The sequence below is a fragment of the Heterodontus francisci genome, chromosome 17 (genome assembly GCF_036365525.1).
Source record: "Heterodontus francisci isolate sHetFra1 chromosome 17, sHetFra1.hap1, whole genome shotgun sequence".
Taxonomy (NCBI): domain Eukaryota; kingdom Metazoa; phylum Chordata; class Chondrichthyes; order Heterodontiformes; family Heterodontidae; genus Heterodontus; species Heterodontus francisci.
In genome coordinates this window covers 34,626,291-34,643,474 of record NC_090387.1, presented here as the reverse complement: position 1 = coordinate 34,643,474, position 17,184 = coordinate 34,626,291, and the positions used below count along the sequence as shown (strand labels likewise).

General features: G+C 43.2%; 1 protein-coding gene across 2 annotated transcripts in view; it reads left to right on the top strand.

Annotated features, from left to right (window-relative positions):
• The window catches only part of slc22a31 (solute carrier family 22 member 31), a 51,409-nt gene that overhangs the window by 15,044 nt on the left and 19,181 nt on the right, over positions 1–17,184 (top strand). For both annotated transcript variants that reach the window (XM_068049262.1, XM_068049263.1), the window contains exons 4-6: positions 5,653–5,821; positions 13,136–13,281; positions 14,271–14,379. In XM_068049262.1, the coding sequence (XP_067905363.1) occupies positions 5,653–5,821; positions 13,136–13,281; positions 14,271–14,379 (424 nt within the window). The remainder of the gene's footprint in view (positions 1–5,652; positions 5,822–13,135; positions 13,282–14,270; positions 14,380–17,184) is intronic.

Genomic DNA, 17,184 nt, shown 5'->3' with positions numbered 1-17,184 from the left:
TATTTACAGACATCACACATCCAAATTTCTGTTCCAAATAAAAAAAATCTTTTTACTAAGGAAAGCCAGTTATTTTCAATATACAGAGAAATCTTTCCTACCAACAATAAATATCTCCTGACTTTGAGTTGCACCTTTTTTATATATCAAGAGCCAGTATGATCTCTAATTGACCTCAGGATCTGTTATGAGCAAGCTTCCTCTAACTGACCTCAGGACATCAGTGATTGAATCTTGTTGCCTTAAAAGAAGACATCGTCTTGCACACACCTGACCATTAACCGTGCAACAGCACTTTGATTTACATAATGTATCCTCGTATCATCACCCCTCACCCGATCTTCTGAATTATTTTGAGCAGTGCCCATGAGATCAAGTGGTAGCTTCAAAATAAGCCTAAATACTTAAATACATCATTTTAATAGAGAAGTTCTCTTGTGAGTACTAACCTTGGCACAAAATCTAATTGGAGACACCTGAAACTGGCTACTTTTTTTTTTTTCTGGCTTGCATCTAAGTTGCATTTCCAATCACTTTTTGGCAGCCTGTTCTCGGGAGTCGCTACTGAGTGCTAGCTATGTTTCTAGTTTGTTTTTTGTGTTGTCCTATGTTTAAACAATCTCAATATTTCAATCACAGTTAACTGACGTCTTTCTAATCTGACTTGAGTACCAGGCCAAACTTTGAAGTCGACTTGTGGAGGCATTTGTGGTAGATGGATGTATTCTAGTCCCGGAGATTTATTTCATCCCCTTTTGTTCCCTTCTCCTATACTACAACAACTATTCTCGTGGATAATGTCACCTTGGCTTAATGGTAATAGTCTCATGGCTGAGTCAGAAGATTGTGGGTTTAAATCCGCTTGAGATTTGAACACAGAATCTAGGCTGCCATTTCAGTACATTGACAAAGTAAACCATTTTTAAATTGTTATTGCTGTTTCTGGGGGTCTTGCTATTAGCTTCTGTATTTTTGTACATTACATCAGTGACTACACTATGAAAGCGCTCCCTTTTTGTCCAGAGGCCTACCAACTTAATAGAATTCTTTGAGGAAGTGACAAAGTTGATTAATGAGGGAAGGGCTGTAGATGTCATATACATGGACTTCAGTAAGGCGTTTGATAAGGTTCCCCATGGTAGGCTGATGGAGAAAGTGAAGTCGCATGGGATCCAGGGTGTACTAGCTAGATGGATAAAGAACTGGCTGGGCAACAGGAGACAGAGAGTAGCAGTGGAAGGGAGTTTCTCAAAATGGAGACGTGTGACCAGTGGTGTTCCACGGATCCGTGCTGGGACCACTGTTTGTGATATACATAAATGATTTGGAGGAAAGTATAGGTGGTCTGATTAGCAAGTTTGCAGGCAACACTAAGATTGGTGGAGTAGCAGATAGTGAAGGGGACTGTCAGAGAATACAGCAGAATATAGATAGATTGGAGAGTTGGGCAGAGAAATGGCAGATGGAGTTCAATCCGGGCAAATGCGAGGTGATGCATTTTGGAAGATCCAATTCAAGAGTGAAATAGACAATAAATGGAAAAGTCCTGGGGAAAATTGATGTACAGAGAGATTTGGGTGTTCAGGTCCATTGTTCCCTGAAGGTGGCAACGCAGGTCAATAGAGTGGTCAAGAAGGCATACGGCATGCTTTCCTTCATCGGACGGGGTATTGAGTACAAGAGTTGGCAGGTCATGTTACAGTTGTATAGGACTTTGGTTCAGCCACATTTGGAATACTGCGTGCAGTTCTGGTCGCCACATTACCAAAAGGATGTAGCTGCTTTGGAGAGGATGCAGAGGAGGTTCACCAGGATGTTGCCTGGTATGGAGGGCGCTAGCTATGAAGAGAGGTTGAGTAGATTAGGATTATTTTCATTAGAAAGACGGAGGTTGAGGGGGCCCCTGATTGAGGTGTACAAAATCATGAGAGGTATAGACAGGGTGGATAGCAAGAAGCTTTTTCCCAGAGTGGGGGATTCAATTACTAGGGGTCACGAGTTCAAAGTGAGAGGGGAAAAGTTTAGGGGGGATATGCGTGGAAAGTTCTTTACGCAGTTGCCAGTGGAGGTGGTAGACGCGGGCACGATAGCGTCTTTTAAGATGTATCTAGACAGATACATGAATGGGCAGGAAGCAAAGAGATACAGACCCTTAGAAAATAGGCGACAGGTTTAGATAGAGGATCTGGATCGGCGCAGGCTTGGAGGGCCGAAGGGCCTGTTCCTGTGCTGTAATTTTCTTCTTTGTTCTTTGAAAGGCCTTATGCAAATGTCAGTTCTTGATAGTTGAGCCTTCCTAGGAGTCTATTGTGTGTTTGTTTCAGACACCCTAAATGCAGGTGGAGGTGGGGGTGAAGAGAGAAGAAAGTAGAGCACATTATTTGCCTACCTTTTCACTTTACAGCTGTGGTTACTTAACAGATAGTTGTAAGAGTTTTTAAAACCTGTGTTCTAAGATATTGTACTGTAGTTGATAAACTGCCAAATATAGAAACATAGATGGAAACCAATTAATGGGAATTCTGTTGGGCATTGGTCAAAATAAATCTTGACCTTTCCTTTTTCTCCTTGGATTATGTTTTTTTTTTGTTATGGTAGCATGTATTGTGCACAGTATGTGAATGCATTGTTTTGTGCACAGAGGCCTCTCTCTTCTTGGTTTTGTCTCTTTTTTTTAAAAAAAAACCTGACTCCAACTTAGATGTGCTACAAAACTTACCTTAACATGACTAGTCTAACTGAGGAAAGTTCAACAAAAACTTGTATTTATATATCCTAGCTGACCTCCCAAATTGTACCCTCCCTAAACTTTGGGTTATTGAAAACTCTTGCTGTCTGTGTCTCAACTTGCACTAAGTCTTCATCTATCACTCCTGTGCTCCTGGTCATTGGCTCCCAGTCAAGTAACATCCTAATTTTAAAATTCTAATCCTTGTTTGCGAAGCCCTCCATGGCCTCACCCCTCCCTATCTCTATAATCTCCTCCAGTACCACAATCCTCTGAGATATCTGCACTCCTAATTCTGAACTCTCTAGCATCCCTGATTTTAATTGCTCCACCGTCGGTGGCTGTGCCTTCAGTCGCCTAGGCCCCAAGCTCTAGAATACCCTCCCTACACCTCTCTTCCTCCCTCTCTACCTCGCTTTCCTCCTTTTACGACGCTCCTTAAAACCTACCTCTTTGACTGAGCTTTTGGTCATATGATCTAATATCGCCTTCTGTGGTTCAGTGCCATATTTTGTTCTATAATGCTCCTGTGAAGTGCCTTGGGATGTTTTATTATGTTTAAAGGTGCTATATGAAAATAAGTTGTTGTCCTTTATAACACTAACCCTTTGTATTAGAGTGTTGAAGAAGTTGCATTGGTTGAATGTATTGCAAAGTGTTGCAATGTAAGCATGTGCCTGGTGTTTTGCAGCATTTACTTCCTATTCTATTTGGGGGCTTCTTTACTTGCCGCCTTAGATTTTTTTTCTGTCCTCTACAAATGAACTTATCAAAAGTGCCCTCAGAATTTTTTCCGTTGCTGCTTTACTGCCTTGACAAACATACGTTTTGTATTCTCTTGGTCAAAATCATCTGTTTGTGCTGGCAGATAGATTAGTCACACTAATGTGTTCCCTTACCACTACCACCTTCACTAAGTGAAAGGTTTTCACTTTCTCTTTTTTTAAAGTAAGGCTTGCAATTATGTAGCCCTTATCAAAGTTTCCTACTTTGTATAGATTTTTGTTTTTGAATTGTAGTGACTTGTGTAGGAAAATACGCAAGCAAGATTGTTTTCATTGTTCCTGTAAACAGCAGTGAAATTAATGGCCAGACAATTTTTTTTTATAAAGAAAAACGTCCTCAATCCCTCTGTTTGTTAGCTTAGGGTTATGGTACTGGGCTAGCAGCAACCCATAGTTTGTGAGTTCGGAGCATACCATGGTTGCTGGACTGTCATTAAAAACCCAATCACTAATGTGCTCCCTACCCAGTCTTGCCTACATGCAATCCTATTCCCACCTAATAGGGTTAGTTCCTGGTGTCTTAAAGGCAAATGCTGCCTTACCAGTGTCACAACATTCCAAACATCATAAAGTACTGCTCTGTTTACAACCTCCTTTTCCTTGAATGTGTTCTCTTTCCAGCAACATGCTTTTCTCTCCCACCATTTGCTTTTTGTCCCTCCTGCTACACACTGAAATGGCCTAACCAAAGTCACAAAATGACTGTCAACATCCTTGTTCTTCCCAAGCTCTCTCTAGTATTCAAAATACTCAACCGTGTCATTATCCTGTAATGTCTCTGTATTGTCAAGCTCTGTGTATTTAACAGTAACGAGAGCATCTCCTAGCAATGGCTACTGTCCATTGCGGTGTCACCTCCTGAGTTCCCCCAATGATCCATCGTTTTCCTCCTCCTCTATGTGTAATCCCTTTAGTGACATCATCCACATTCATGGGATCTGCTTCCACATGCAGGCAGATGAAGCACATCCTTGCTTCTTGGGCGGCACAGTGGTTAGCACTGCAGCCTCACGGCTCCAGTGACTCGGGTCCAGTTCTGGGTACTGCCTGTGCGGAGTTTGCAAGTTCTCCCTGTGATCGCCGGGTGCTCCAGTTCCTCCCACAGCCAAAGACTTGCAGGTTGATAGGTAAATTGGCCATTGTAAATTTCCCCTTGTGCAGGTAGGTGGTAGGAGAATTGAGGGAAGGTGGGGATGTGGTAGGGAACATGGGATTAATGTAGGATTAGTATAAATGGGCGGTTGATGGTCGGCACAGACTCGGTGGGCCGAAGGGCCTGTTTCAGTGCTGTATCTTTCTATGACTCTATGACAACCAACTACACATTCCTCTTTATAACCTCTCTCTAGATTATTCTTCTGCATCTCTGCTGTCAGACTGCATATCTGACATTGTTTTGGATGAGCCTAAAGTCATTGCCTACAGCTCCTGCCACATACTCTCTTTCCACACCACTAACTCTCTGCTCTCTTGTTTTCAGGCCGCTGTCTCTGACTGAACCGCTTGCATTTTCAATCTCTGCATCATGTTTTAACTGTTACAAAAGGTAAAAGCAGGTGGTCTTTGTATCATCTGCCTTTGCCCCACTTCACCCATCTGCCATTGAAATCCTCCTAGATGCGTTCCTCATTCTTTTTAAAGCAATTGGTTTAGTATTCTCCTGCCCAGCTTGCCATCTCTACTTTTAGCTCATCCAAAACTCTGCTGTTGCAGCATATCCCTTACCGCATACCACTTGCATATCGCCCCTATTGTCGCTGACCTGTATTGGTATCCAGTCCACAAAAATATAATGTAGAATTCTCATCCTTGTTTTAAATCCATCCATCACCTTGCTTATCCCTAACTCTCATTTTCTGCAGCTATACAACACCCTGCCCCTCTCAAAAACAAAAACTCCACTGACTTCACCCGCTTGTACATCTGCTCTTTCCAGCCTACCATCGGTAAGATTCCTTTAGGTTCCATTCTCTGGAATTCCTTTGCAAAATTCCCTTGGCTCTCCACTTCCCCTTTTTTTAAATTGTGAAAAGAATAAATATGCAGAAGAATTGACACTATTCAACAGTCAATTGTTGACGAACACAAAATGATTAGAATTTCCCAATTTCCAATGTTAACTTTTTTTTCCCCCTCCAGGGTTGGAGATGTGTGACCCACCACACAGACTGATGATCACAATGATTGCTGGATCCTTTACAGTGGGTGGGGAGATGTTGCTGCCAGGATTAGCTGAGTTGTGCAAAGACTGGAGAATTTTGCTGGGTGTTGTCACTGCCCCTTTCATATTACTACTCATCTATTGGTGGTAAGTGTTTTAGCAATAAGTTCATCACACTGAGTTAGAAAACTCTATAAATTTACCAAATGCAGACTCTTTATTCCACTACAGAGTCTAAAACTTGTAATAATGCATTAGTATTCCATATTAAGGCCATGAATAGAATGGACAGCTTTTGCAAGTACAAAAAATATTTTTTTGGTTTTAGAAATGCGAAGGTAGTGATTTTTTTTTCTTCTTTAAAAGGTATCATCTGGTTCAGATAATTCTAACTGCTGAGTTTCTCTTGTGGTTATGTTTGAAACTTCTAATAGGTGACAACATTACCAGTCCTAGGTTTGTGCTTTCATGGAGTCATACATTTAACAATAACAACTTTTCCTTAATGTAGTGCCTTTTTAATGTAGAAAAATTATCTGATGCTTTAGAGGCCTAATCAATGGAACCAATACAAAGATGAGAGAGATAAATGCCACCTTGACATCAAATGCTGCCTTGATGTCAAGGACAGTCACTCGCCTCACCTCAGGAATTCAGCTCTCTTGGCCATGGTGGATGAAGGCTGAATTAAGGTCTGGAGCTGAGTGGTTCTCTCAGAATCCAAAATGAGCACAGTGAGCAGGTTATTGGTAGGTGCAGCTTGATAGCACTGTCGACAACACATTTCATGACCGTGAATGATTGAGAGTAGACTGAGGTGGTAAGTGGCCAGATTGGATTTATTCTGCTTTTTGTGGAAAATTACCTTGGGCAGTTATTCACTTGGATGGATGGATAGATAGATAGATAAACGCCAGTGTTGTATCTCTACTGGAACAGTTTGGCTAGAACTGTGGCTAGTTCTTGGGCATAGATTTTCAACACTACAGTCAAGTATGTGGTTGAGGCCCATAGCCTTTGCTGTATCCAATGTGCTTTTTATTGATCCCACACAGTGAATTGAATTGACTGAACATTGGCATCTGTAATGGTGGAGACTTCAGGAGGAAGTCGCAATGGTTCATCCACTCGGCACTTCTGGCTGAAGATAGTTGCAGATGTCTTGTGCTCTCCTGGCATGCATTCTACTTTGAAGCAGGGCTGATCCCCTGGCTCGATGATGGAAGAGTGAGGAATGAGCCAGGCCAGGAGGTTACAGGTTGTGGTAGAATATAATTCTGCTGGTGGCTCGCAGCACGTCATGGATGCCCACTGGGGTACATAATTCCCTCACCTGCGTGCTTTGAGTACCACTGTACACCAGAAGTGCCTTTTGATGTGAGGGAGTACGTTGTTAACTACGAATTGAAAGGAAATATCAGGAAGCTATGGGTGGTGGTGGTGGCGGCGGTTAGTAGTGGTCATCATAATGTTCAGTAATGGTGGTAATATAACTTAACTGTTAGATCTTTGGTGCTAGTGGTTCACTAAGACTATGACCAGATTACATTTGAAGATTCTCGCACACATCACAACAGTTATTGAAATCAGAATGCTATGACTTTAGGGACCCGGTTAAGATTTTGCATGGTTTTGATTATCTTCAAATTGTTGAACTCCACCATGGATTGTTTTATTTTCTATCACACTTGGTCTGTAGCTAAAAGAGCCCAGGATTTGATCTACATTTTTACAAGACTTGGGAGCCTGCTTCAGGGAACCTTTTTTGATATGTTTTTGAACAAAAGCACTTCAATCATGCCCAACTTTATCCATGTAGAGCTAAGGGGTGTGTCATTTGGCATTCCCATTCATCTGTCCTATCTCAATTGAGCCTCCTGTTGATGTAACAGTTTCATGAGTTGAATATTTTTATTCGTTTGGGGGATGTGGGTGTCGCTAGCTATGCCAGCATTTTTTGCCCATCCATAATTGTCCTTGAGAAGGTGGTGGTGAGCTACCTTCTTGAACCGCTGCAGTCCTCGGGATGTAGGTACACCCACTGTGCTGTTGGGAAGGGAGTTCCAGGATTTTGACCCAGTGACTGTGAAGGAATGGCAATAGAGTTCAAAGTAGGATGGTGTGTGGCTTGGAGGGGATCTTGCTGGTGTGTGGTGTTCCCATGCATCTACTGCCCTTGTCCTTTATAGGTGGTAGAGGTCGCAGGTTTGGAAGGTGCTGTCTAAGGAGCCTTGGTGAGTTGCTGCAGTCCATCTTGTAGATGGTACACATTGCTGCTGCTGTGCGATGGTGGAGGGAGTGAATGTTTGTGAATGGGGTGTCAATCAAGCGGGCTGCTTTGTCCTGGATGGTGTCGCGCTTCCTGAGTGTTGTTGGAGCTGCACCCATCCAGGCTAGTGGAGAGTATTCCATCACACTGATGACTTGCGTCTTGTAGATGGTGGACAGGCACTGGGGAGTCGGAAGGTGAGTTCCTCGCCACAGAATTCGCAGCCTCTGACATGCTCTTGTAGCCACGGAATTTATGTCGCTGGTCCAGTTCAGTTTCTGCTCAATGGTGATCCCCAGGATGTTGGTAGCGGGGGCTTCAGCAATTGAACGTCAATGGGAGATGATTAGATTCTCACTTGTTTGAGATGGTCATTGCCCGGCACTTGTGTGGCATTAACGGTACTTGCCACTTATCAGCCCAAGCCTGGATGTTGTCTTGCTGCACATGGACACTGCTTCAGTATCTGAGAAGTCGTGAATGGTGCTGAACATTGTCCAGTCATCAGCGAGCATCCCCACCTGACCTTATGATGGAGGGAAGGTCATTGATGAAGCAGCTGAAGATGGTTGGACCTAGGGTACTACCCTGAGGAACTCTTGTAGTAATGTCGCGGAGCTGCTGATAGACCTCCAACAACCACAACCATCTTCCTTTACGCTAGGTCTGACTCCAGCCAGCAGAGAGCTTTCCCCTGATTCCCATCGACTCCAGTTTTGCTCGGGCTCTTTAATGCCATAACCAGTCAAATGCTGTCTTGATGTCCAGGGCAGTCACTCTCTCCTCACCTCTGGAGTTCAGCTCTTTTGTCTATGTTTGGACCAAGGCTGTAATGAGGTCAGGAGCTGAGTGGCCCTGGCAGAACCCAAACTGAGTATCAGCGAGCAGGTTATTGCTGAGCAAGTGCCACTTGATAGCACTATCGATGACACCTTCCATCACTTTACTGATGATTGAGAGTAGACTGATGGGGCGGTAATTGGCTGGGTCGGATTTGTCCTGCTTTTTCTGCACAGGACGTGGCTGGCAAATCTTCCGCATTGCCGGGGAGATACCAGAGTCGTAGCTATACTGGAATAGCTTGGCTAGGGGCATGGCTAGTTCTGGAGCACGGATCTTTGGTACTATTTCCGGTATGTTGTCAGGGCCCGTAGCCTTTGCTGCTTCCAGTGCCTTCAGCTGTTTCTTGATATCACGTGGAGTGAATCGGATTGGATGAAGACTGGTATCTGTGATGCTGGGGACCTCGGGAGGAGGCAGAGATCGATCATCCACTCGGCACTTCTGGCTGAAGATGAATGCAAATGCTTCAGCCTTCTCTTTTGCACTGATGTGCTGGGCTCCCTCATCATTGATGATGGGGATGTTTGTGGAGCATCCTCCTCCTGTCAGTTATTTTTAATTGTCCACCACCATTCACGACTAGATGCAGCAGGGCTGCAGAGTTTAGATCTGATCTATTGGGTGTGGGATTGCTTGGCCCTGTCTATTGCATGCTGCTTCTGCTGTTTGGCATGCAAGTAGCCCTGGGCTGTAGCTTCAGGCTGACACCTCCATTGAGGTGTGCCTGGTGCTGCTCCTGGCATGCCCTCCTGCACTCTTCATTGAACCAGGGTTGGTCCCCTGGCTTGATGGTAATGGTAGAGCAGGGGATATGCTGGGCCATCAGGTTACAAATTTTGGTTGAATAAAATTTTGCTGCTCATGGCTCACACCGCCTCATCGATGCTCAGTTTTGAGTGTTAGATCTGTTCGAAATCTCCCCCATTTAGCACAGTGGTAGTGCCACACAACACTATGGTGGGTATCCTCAATGTGACGACGGGAATTTGTCTCCACAAGGACTGTGCGGTGGTCACTTCTACCAATACCATCATGGACAGATTCATCTGCGACAGGTAGATTGGTGAGGATGAGGTTGAGTAGGTTTTTCCCTTTTTTGTTGGTTCCCTCACCGCCCCAGCCGCAGATGCAGTCTAGCAGCTATGTCCTTTAGGGCTTGGTCTGTAGTGGTGCTACCATGCCATTCTTGGTGATTGACGCTGAAGTCCCCCACCTAGAGTACATTTTGTGCCCTTACTGCTTCAGTTGTTCAACATGGAGAAGCACTGATTCATCAGCCGAGAGGGGCGCGGTAGATGGTGATCAATAGGAGGTTTCCTTGCCCATGTTTGACCTGATGCCATGAGACTTCATGGGGTCTGGAGTCAATGTTGAGGACTTCCAGGGCAACTCTCTCCCTACTATAAACCACTGTGCCATCACTTCTGGTGGGTCTCTCCTGCAGGTGGGACAGGACATACCCAGGGATGGTGATGGTATTTGTCTGCAAGGTATGCTTCTGTGACTATGACTGTCAGGCTGTTGCTTGACTAGTCTGTAAGACAGCTCTCCCAATCTTGGCACAAGCCCCCAGGTAGTCGTCATGAGGATTTTGCAGGGTCGACCAGGCTGTGTTTGCCTTTGTCGTTTCTGGTGCCTAGATCGTTGCTGGGTGTTCCGTCTGGTTTAATCCCTTCTCTTGGACTTTGTAGCGGTTTGATACAATTGAGTAGCTTGCTCGGCTATTTCAGAGGGCATTTAAGAGTCAACCACATTGTTGTGTGTCTGGACTCATATGTAGGCCATACCAGGTAAGGATGGCAGATTTCCTTCCCTAAAGGGCATTAGTGAACCAGATGGGTTTTTACAACAATCGCCAATGGTTTCATGATCACCACTAGACTACCTTTTTAAAATTCCAGTTTTATTGATTAAATTCATATTCCGCCATCTTCCATGGTGGGATTCGCACCAGTGTCTCCACAGCATTAGCCTGGGGCTCTGGGTTGCTAGTGTAGTGACATTACTACTAAACCGCCACCACCCCCTACACCACCGCCTCCCCCTTGTATCATTTTGATATTCCTTTTAGATAGGATTTACTTTAGTTAGCTGTAGGGCCATCTTTCTTAATCAGTTCCCTATATTGACGTCAATGCATGTTTTCATGAGGCAATTTCTTATGGAAATTTCTCATGTTTTTTGAAATGTTTAATAGATGCAAGTTTGCAAACTGGGAGAGAAGATGGAACTCTAACTTTAATGGCTAAAGCATCAAGGCCTGCTACTCTTTTTGAAATTTCAATATGTTTTAGACCTCAACAGCATAAAACCCTGATGTATGTGTGTTGGGTTGCTCATTAGCATGTCCTGCATTATCTGTGTAATATCTCGAATGTTGAAACCTGATTTTAGAATTTCAAGTAAGTTGAATACTAACTGGAACTTCCCTAAGAACTTCTTCAGTTTCCAGTTTGTACTGCCTGTTTTCATGTTGAAGAGGTTCGATAGGTGTCAGCACTTGCATCGCGTTTCATCAGAGACTGAGCCTGGAAAGAAGTACAGATTATGAATACTATTTTTTATTTTAGTTTGTATGCTAATACCATTTCAGTACGTTACCATAATTTATACTGCAATGTCCCTTTTTTAAGGGAGAGGACATGGAGGGGCACTGAAGGGTTTTAAGAGTATGGATTCAGAAGACTTCTATATGTTGCCCTACCTCTTTTTTTTTTCTCTTCCCACTCCCCCTCCCAACTCCCTTTCTCGGAGTTAATGGTTAAAACTATTTTTAAAAACAAAGGTTGAGGTATCCTTCCTGAATTTTTTTCTGGCGTTAGTACATTTCACAGATGAGCCACACTTATGGTGTGATTGCTGCTCATGTCCTGGAATGTAGCTGAAAATATTAGCTGGAATTTTCTGCTTCTGCTGCTTCACATCTTCTACTCATCCAAATGGTAAATTGGCCAATATAAATTGCCCCTAGTATAGGTAGGTGGTAGGGGAATTGTGGGGATGTGGTAGGAATATGGGGTTAATGTAGGATTAGTATAAATGGGTGGTTGATGGTCGGCACAGACTCAGTGGGCCGAAGGGCCTGTTTCAGCGCTGTATCTCTAAATTAAAAATAAATAAAAATGAATAGATGGGAATTGCAGCAATTATCTCATTCTCATTTTGAAGTTCACTTGCAACACCTTGTAGACTGGTTCTACTGGGCCTGCAAGGAGTTCAAACTGACAATCCGCACCAGGAAGACCAAAGTTATGGGCCAGGATGTAGAGACTCCTCCTTCCATCAACATGACAACCTCACTCTGGAGGTTGTCAACAGCTTCACATACCTTAGATCAATAATCACCAGCAACCTGTCCCCTGATGCCGAAATCAGCACCAAGGTTGCTAAGGCCGCTGCTGTTATGTCGAGTTGAAAAGGCAAGTGTGGACCAACAGCAAACTAACTGAAAATACAAAGCTCCGCATGTACCAGGCTTGTGTTCACAGCACCCCCCTTTACAGTAGCGACGCATGGACAACTTATGCAAGCCAAGAAAAGCAGTTGAACGGCTTCCACCTCCGCTGCCGCAGATGAATATTAGACGTCTCCTAGCAGGACAAAGTGCCGAATATGGAAGTACACCAGCAGGGATCCCCAGCATGTTTGCCGCCTTATGTCAGTGGCGACTCCATTGGCTGGGTCATGTGAGCCGAATGACTGTCGCGTTCCCCTAAGGCGTGCTGTATGGTAAGCTTGCTATTGACACGAGACCAACAGGTTGCCCACGTCTATGATACCAGGATGTTGGCAAGCGAGACCTCACATTGACCAGTATTGGAGTCGATGCATGAGCAGTCCTTGCTGCTGACTGGAGTGCCTGGAGATGAGCAGTCAGGTAGGGCGTGGAAAAAGCAGAAGCCAAATACCAATATGCGGAACGGAGAGCCCAGCAGAGGAAAAAATGTCTGTTGTCCTTGAGCCAACGTTGTTCATCTGTGCCAGCTGCGGAAGAGATTGCCACTTAAGAATCGGCCTCTACAGCTACAACAGACTGTTCAATCCAGAAGTGATATACACCCGGGCGCGGTCCATCGTCTCCTGAGATGGACGGATGCCATCGTCAATTTTGTTATCTGATTCTTTGACCCATTAAGAAATCGTGTTCCAAAATGAGCATAAAAATTTAAGGGAATTCTCTCTCCTTCCTAATGAAATGCAGAAGTAGATAGTTTTAATGGATTCTTTTGTAATCTTTCCTTTTTGGGGGAGAATTATTTCTCTTTCAATGGGATAAACACTTTTTACTAACTTTTCATAGATTAATTTCCTGCCTTATGGAACTAAAACATTTTTTGAACAATTTACAGCATTCCAGCTATATTTCCAGAGTCTCCACGCTGGCTCCTTGCAACCAGACAGATTGAGAAGTGTAAGCAAATACTACGAGGTATAGCGGCTAGTAATGGTGTCAACATGGATGATGAATTGTACACCCCGTGCAATGTGTTTAATGGTACGTGATACGCTGTGAATAAGTACTGGAAAACCGATTGAGCTCGCCATTGTGTTTTAACACAACATAAAACTAGTCCATCAAGCCTACTTCCCTAAAATGCATCTTACTTTTCCCACTTAACTGCATGTTGGAAAGTTTAGCATAAATAAACTTCTCAAGACACCTATAGCCCTGATCCCCACCACTATCTTTGCATTTCTACTATTCAAACTTAGACTAATGCCTTCCACAAACATTTTCTGGTTGCACCCCTGCTCCTCCAATCACAGGAACAATTATGCACTTTGTAATATTTGATTGTCAGTTTATTTCTGTAACTTCCAATTTGTTCTCAACCAACCATTTATCTGAAACAGAACCTGCTGGAAACACAGCAAATCTGTCAACATCTGGGGAAGAACAAGGACAGGTTGATGGTTTGAATGTCCTTCTTCCACAGAACTGAAGCAAATGAAAACGTATTCAATAGAATTTTCTGAGGTTAGGTGACTGCATTTCAAATTAATGTCTTGTTGTAAAGTGTTTTGGAACATTTGACTGACATACATTGCAATATAAATGTAAGTTTTTCTTTCTGAATCTCTGCTCAATCTGTCAAGCAGCCATCTTTCAACTATCAATATGCCTTTTAACACTCAAATATTCTGCTCTCCAATTAAAAAAAAAACATTCAGCTCTGAGTCTATCCTAGTAACCTTAGCCATAAATTTGGAAACCAAAACCTAAAATGCATAGGGCAGGCAACATCAGTGGAGATAACAATAAGTTGATATTTTGGGCATGTAAACCTATCCCAGTTGTATTGCTCTTTTTATATAGGATAGCAAAATTGAACATGCTATTCAAAATATATGTTTTGAGCATCTTAAAATGTAGCCTGTTCTGGCATGACTATCATCCTTCAGTGCAAGAAAGATAAATATTGAGAGTTTTGCCTCTTTTTTTTTTTCTTCTTCCTCCTCCCTTGCACCCCCACCCAACCACAGAGATGGATTCTGTGTTCGGAGAGTTTACACAGTGTCGCCGGTATACTTTCTGCGATATGGCTACCACCCGAGTAATTTGGAAGAACATCTTGATACTGGGGTTCACCATGTAAGCAAAGCTGTTTATTACTAAACTTTTTCTACTACACAAGATCCAGTAGTTTTATTTCAGACACTGGTTGGTTGAAACATTGTAGTATTATCTTGGACGCATATTGATCAGATTGCGTCTTTTGTGGTGTGACAGCAACCTGCATTTATCTCGCACTTTTAATATTGGAAAAAATCATAATACGACGCAATGTTTAATCAAAAATATAGATTGGAAGCCAAAGAAGCAGCTATTAAGATGATTGACCAAAAGAGGTAGATGTTGTAGAGGGGCATGGGATTTAGGAAGGAATTTCCAGAGTATGCAGAATAGAAGGTGAAAGCATGGTTGCCAGTGGAGGGTAATTTATTTATTCTTGGGATGTGAACATCACTGGTAAGGCTGACATGTATTGGCCATCCCTAGTTCTCCTGTACGACTGAGTGGCTTACTGGGCCATTTTAGAGGACAGTTAAACAACTACACTGGACTGGAGTCACATATAGGCAAGACTGGGTATAAGGGTGACCAGTTTCCTTCCGTAAAGGACGTTAATGAGTTTACAACAGTCCAATACCTTCAAGGTAACTTACTTATCCTAGCTTCTTCTTTCCAGAGTATCAAACTGCCATTGTGATGAAAAAGAGACCAGAGAGAGAGAGAGAGAGTGTGTGCGCATGCGTGCGTGTGTGGTACACATTGTAAGGTTGCATTACGTTAGACAACATTAAGCATGAGAATGAAATTTTAAAATTTGACATACTGCGGAACTTTACTTGGAGTCAAAGAGCAGGTTGAGGTAGCCAGCATCCTAGTTGATGGTGACTCTGGAGCTGATGGAGTCATTAGCAAGGGTTCAGAGTTTGTGACGGAGGCCAAAGATGAGCATGGCTTTGGTCATCCCAGTGCTTAGCTGGAGGAAATTGTGTTATCATACTGCTTATCTGCCATCTAATCTTGGATAAGCTGCAAAACAGTGGCTGGTGGAAAGAGGTAATAGAGGTAGAGCTGAGTGTCATCAGCATATGTGTGGAGACTGAACCCTTGTTTTTGGACAATGTTACTATGGGGAAACATGTGGATGAGGAAGGAACTAAGGATAGATTGTTGTGGAACTCTGGAGATAACAGTGTGGGGGCTGGAAGTGAATCCGTTCCTGGAGATTTGCTGGCTACGATCTAATAGGGTAAAATGGAGCCAAGCAGGGCCAGTCTTGCCATGCTGGACAGCAGTGGACAGGCATTGGAAAAGGATGGTATATCAGAAACTGCATAATGATTGGGGAATATAATGCATCCTGGTCATGGTTGCAGAGAATGCAGTGAATGAGCTTGAACATTCCTAACCTAGTTCCCAATTAACACAAGTGCACATTATTTAACGGAATGCAACCTTACTCAAAAACTGGAAGGTTAGCTGCTGTTAGGAAGCATGACTTAGCTGCAATTGGGCTGCTCTTTGCTTGGAAGTCGCATAGCTGTAGCAGATTAGTGAGTTTTAGCCTGTGCCCAACATTGACTATGTTCAAAGTGTTTTGAGAAGTCCTAAGGATGGGAACAGTGCTATATAATTGTTGTCTTTGTCGTTGCATACTATTTTTTATCAAGCTTATTATGGTGGTGACTTTTATAGGAATATTTTAATTTCTTGCAAAAGAGCTTGTGAAGCCACTTGAGAAAATGCCATCAACTGCTGGTATGCCGTATGAGGTGCCATGTTTTGCTGGACACCATCGTACTTTGCAAGCTAAATGGTTCTAATAAAATTTTCTTTGATTTAAAATTAGCCTTTATTTTAAATTGGGCTTAAATCAATATTAAAAAAAAAAAATTGGACCTATGGCGCCTATCATTGCTAGCTCCAGATCAATGCGACTTTATTCTCATTTCCCTCTTTTCCTACTGCATGTTTTCTTCCTGTTTATCTAATTCCCTTAAGTATTCTAATTGGCTCAACTTAAATAGCCACATTCTGTAGATGGTGGGTGTGGTGGAGTGAGAGTAGATTAGATTTCTAATTTTCCCTCCTTTGTGCTTCTGCTACTGATTCCCTTTTGAGCTTCCTGGGTCTTGCTATGTTGAAAGATGCCAAAGATTAGTGGAAATGTGGTGCGTAAACACTGCCCATCTAAGCATAAAAACATGGAAAATAGGAGCAGGAGTAGGTGATTCGGCCCTTCGAGCCTGCTCCATCATTCATTATGATCATGGCTGATCATCCAACTCAGTAACCTGTTCCCGCTTTCGCTCCATACCCTTTGATCCCTTTAGTTCCAAGAGCTATATCTAACTCCTTGAAAACATACAATGTTTTGGCCTCAACTGCTTTCTGTGGTAGCGAATTCTACAGGCTCACTGCTCTCTGGGTGAAGAAATTTCTCCTCACCTCAGTCCTGAAAGGTTTACCCTGTATCCTTAGACTCTGACCCCTGGTTCTGGATTCCACCATCGGGAACATTCTTCCTGATCTACCCTGTCAAGTCCTGTTAGAATTTTATAGGTTTCTATGAGATCCCCCTTACTCTTCTGAACTCCAGCGAATGTAATCCTAACCAACTCAATCAGGGACAGCCAGTGTGGATTCATGACAGGAAGGTCATGCCTGACAACTCTCATTAAAATTTTTTGAAGAGGTGACTAAGGTAGTGGACAGGGGAATGTCTATGGATGTTATTTATATGGACTTCCAGAAGGCATTTGATAAAGTCCCACATAAGAGACTGTTAACTAAGGTAGAAGCCCATGGAGTTGAGGGTGAATTATTGACATGGTTAGGAAGTTGGTTGAGTGGTAGGCGACAGAGAGTGGGGATAATGGGTAAGTA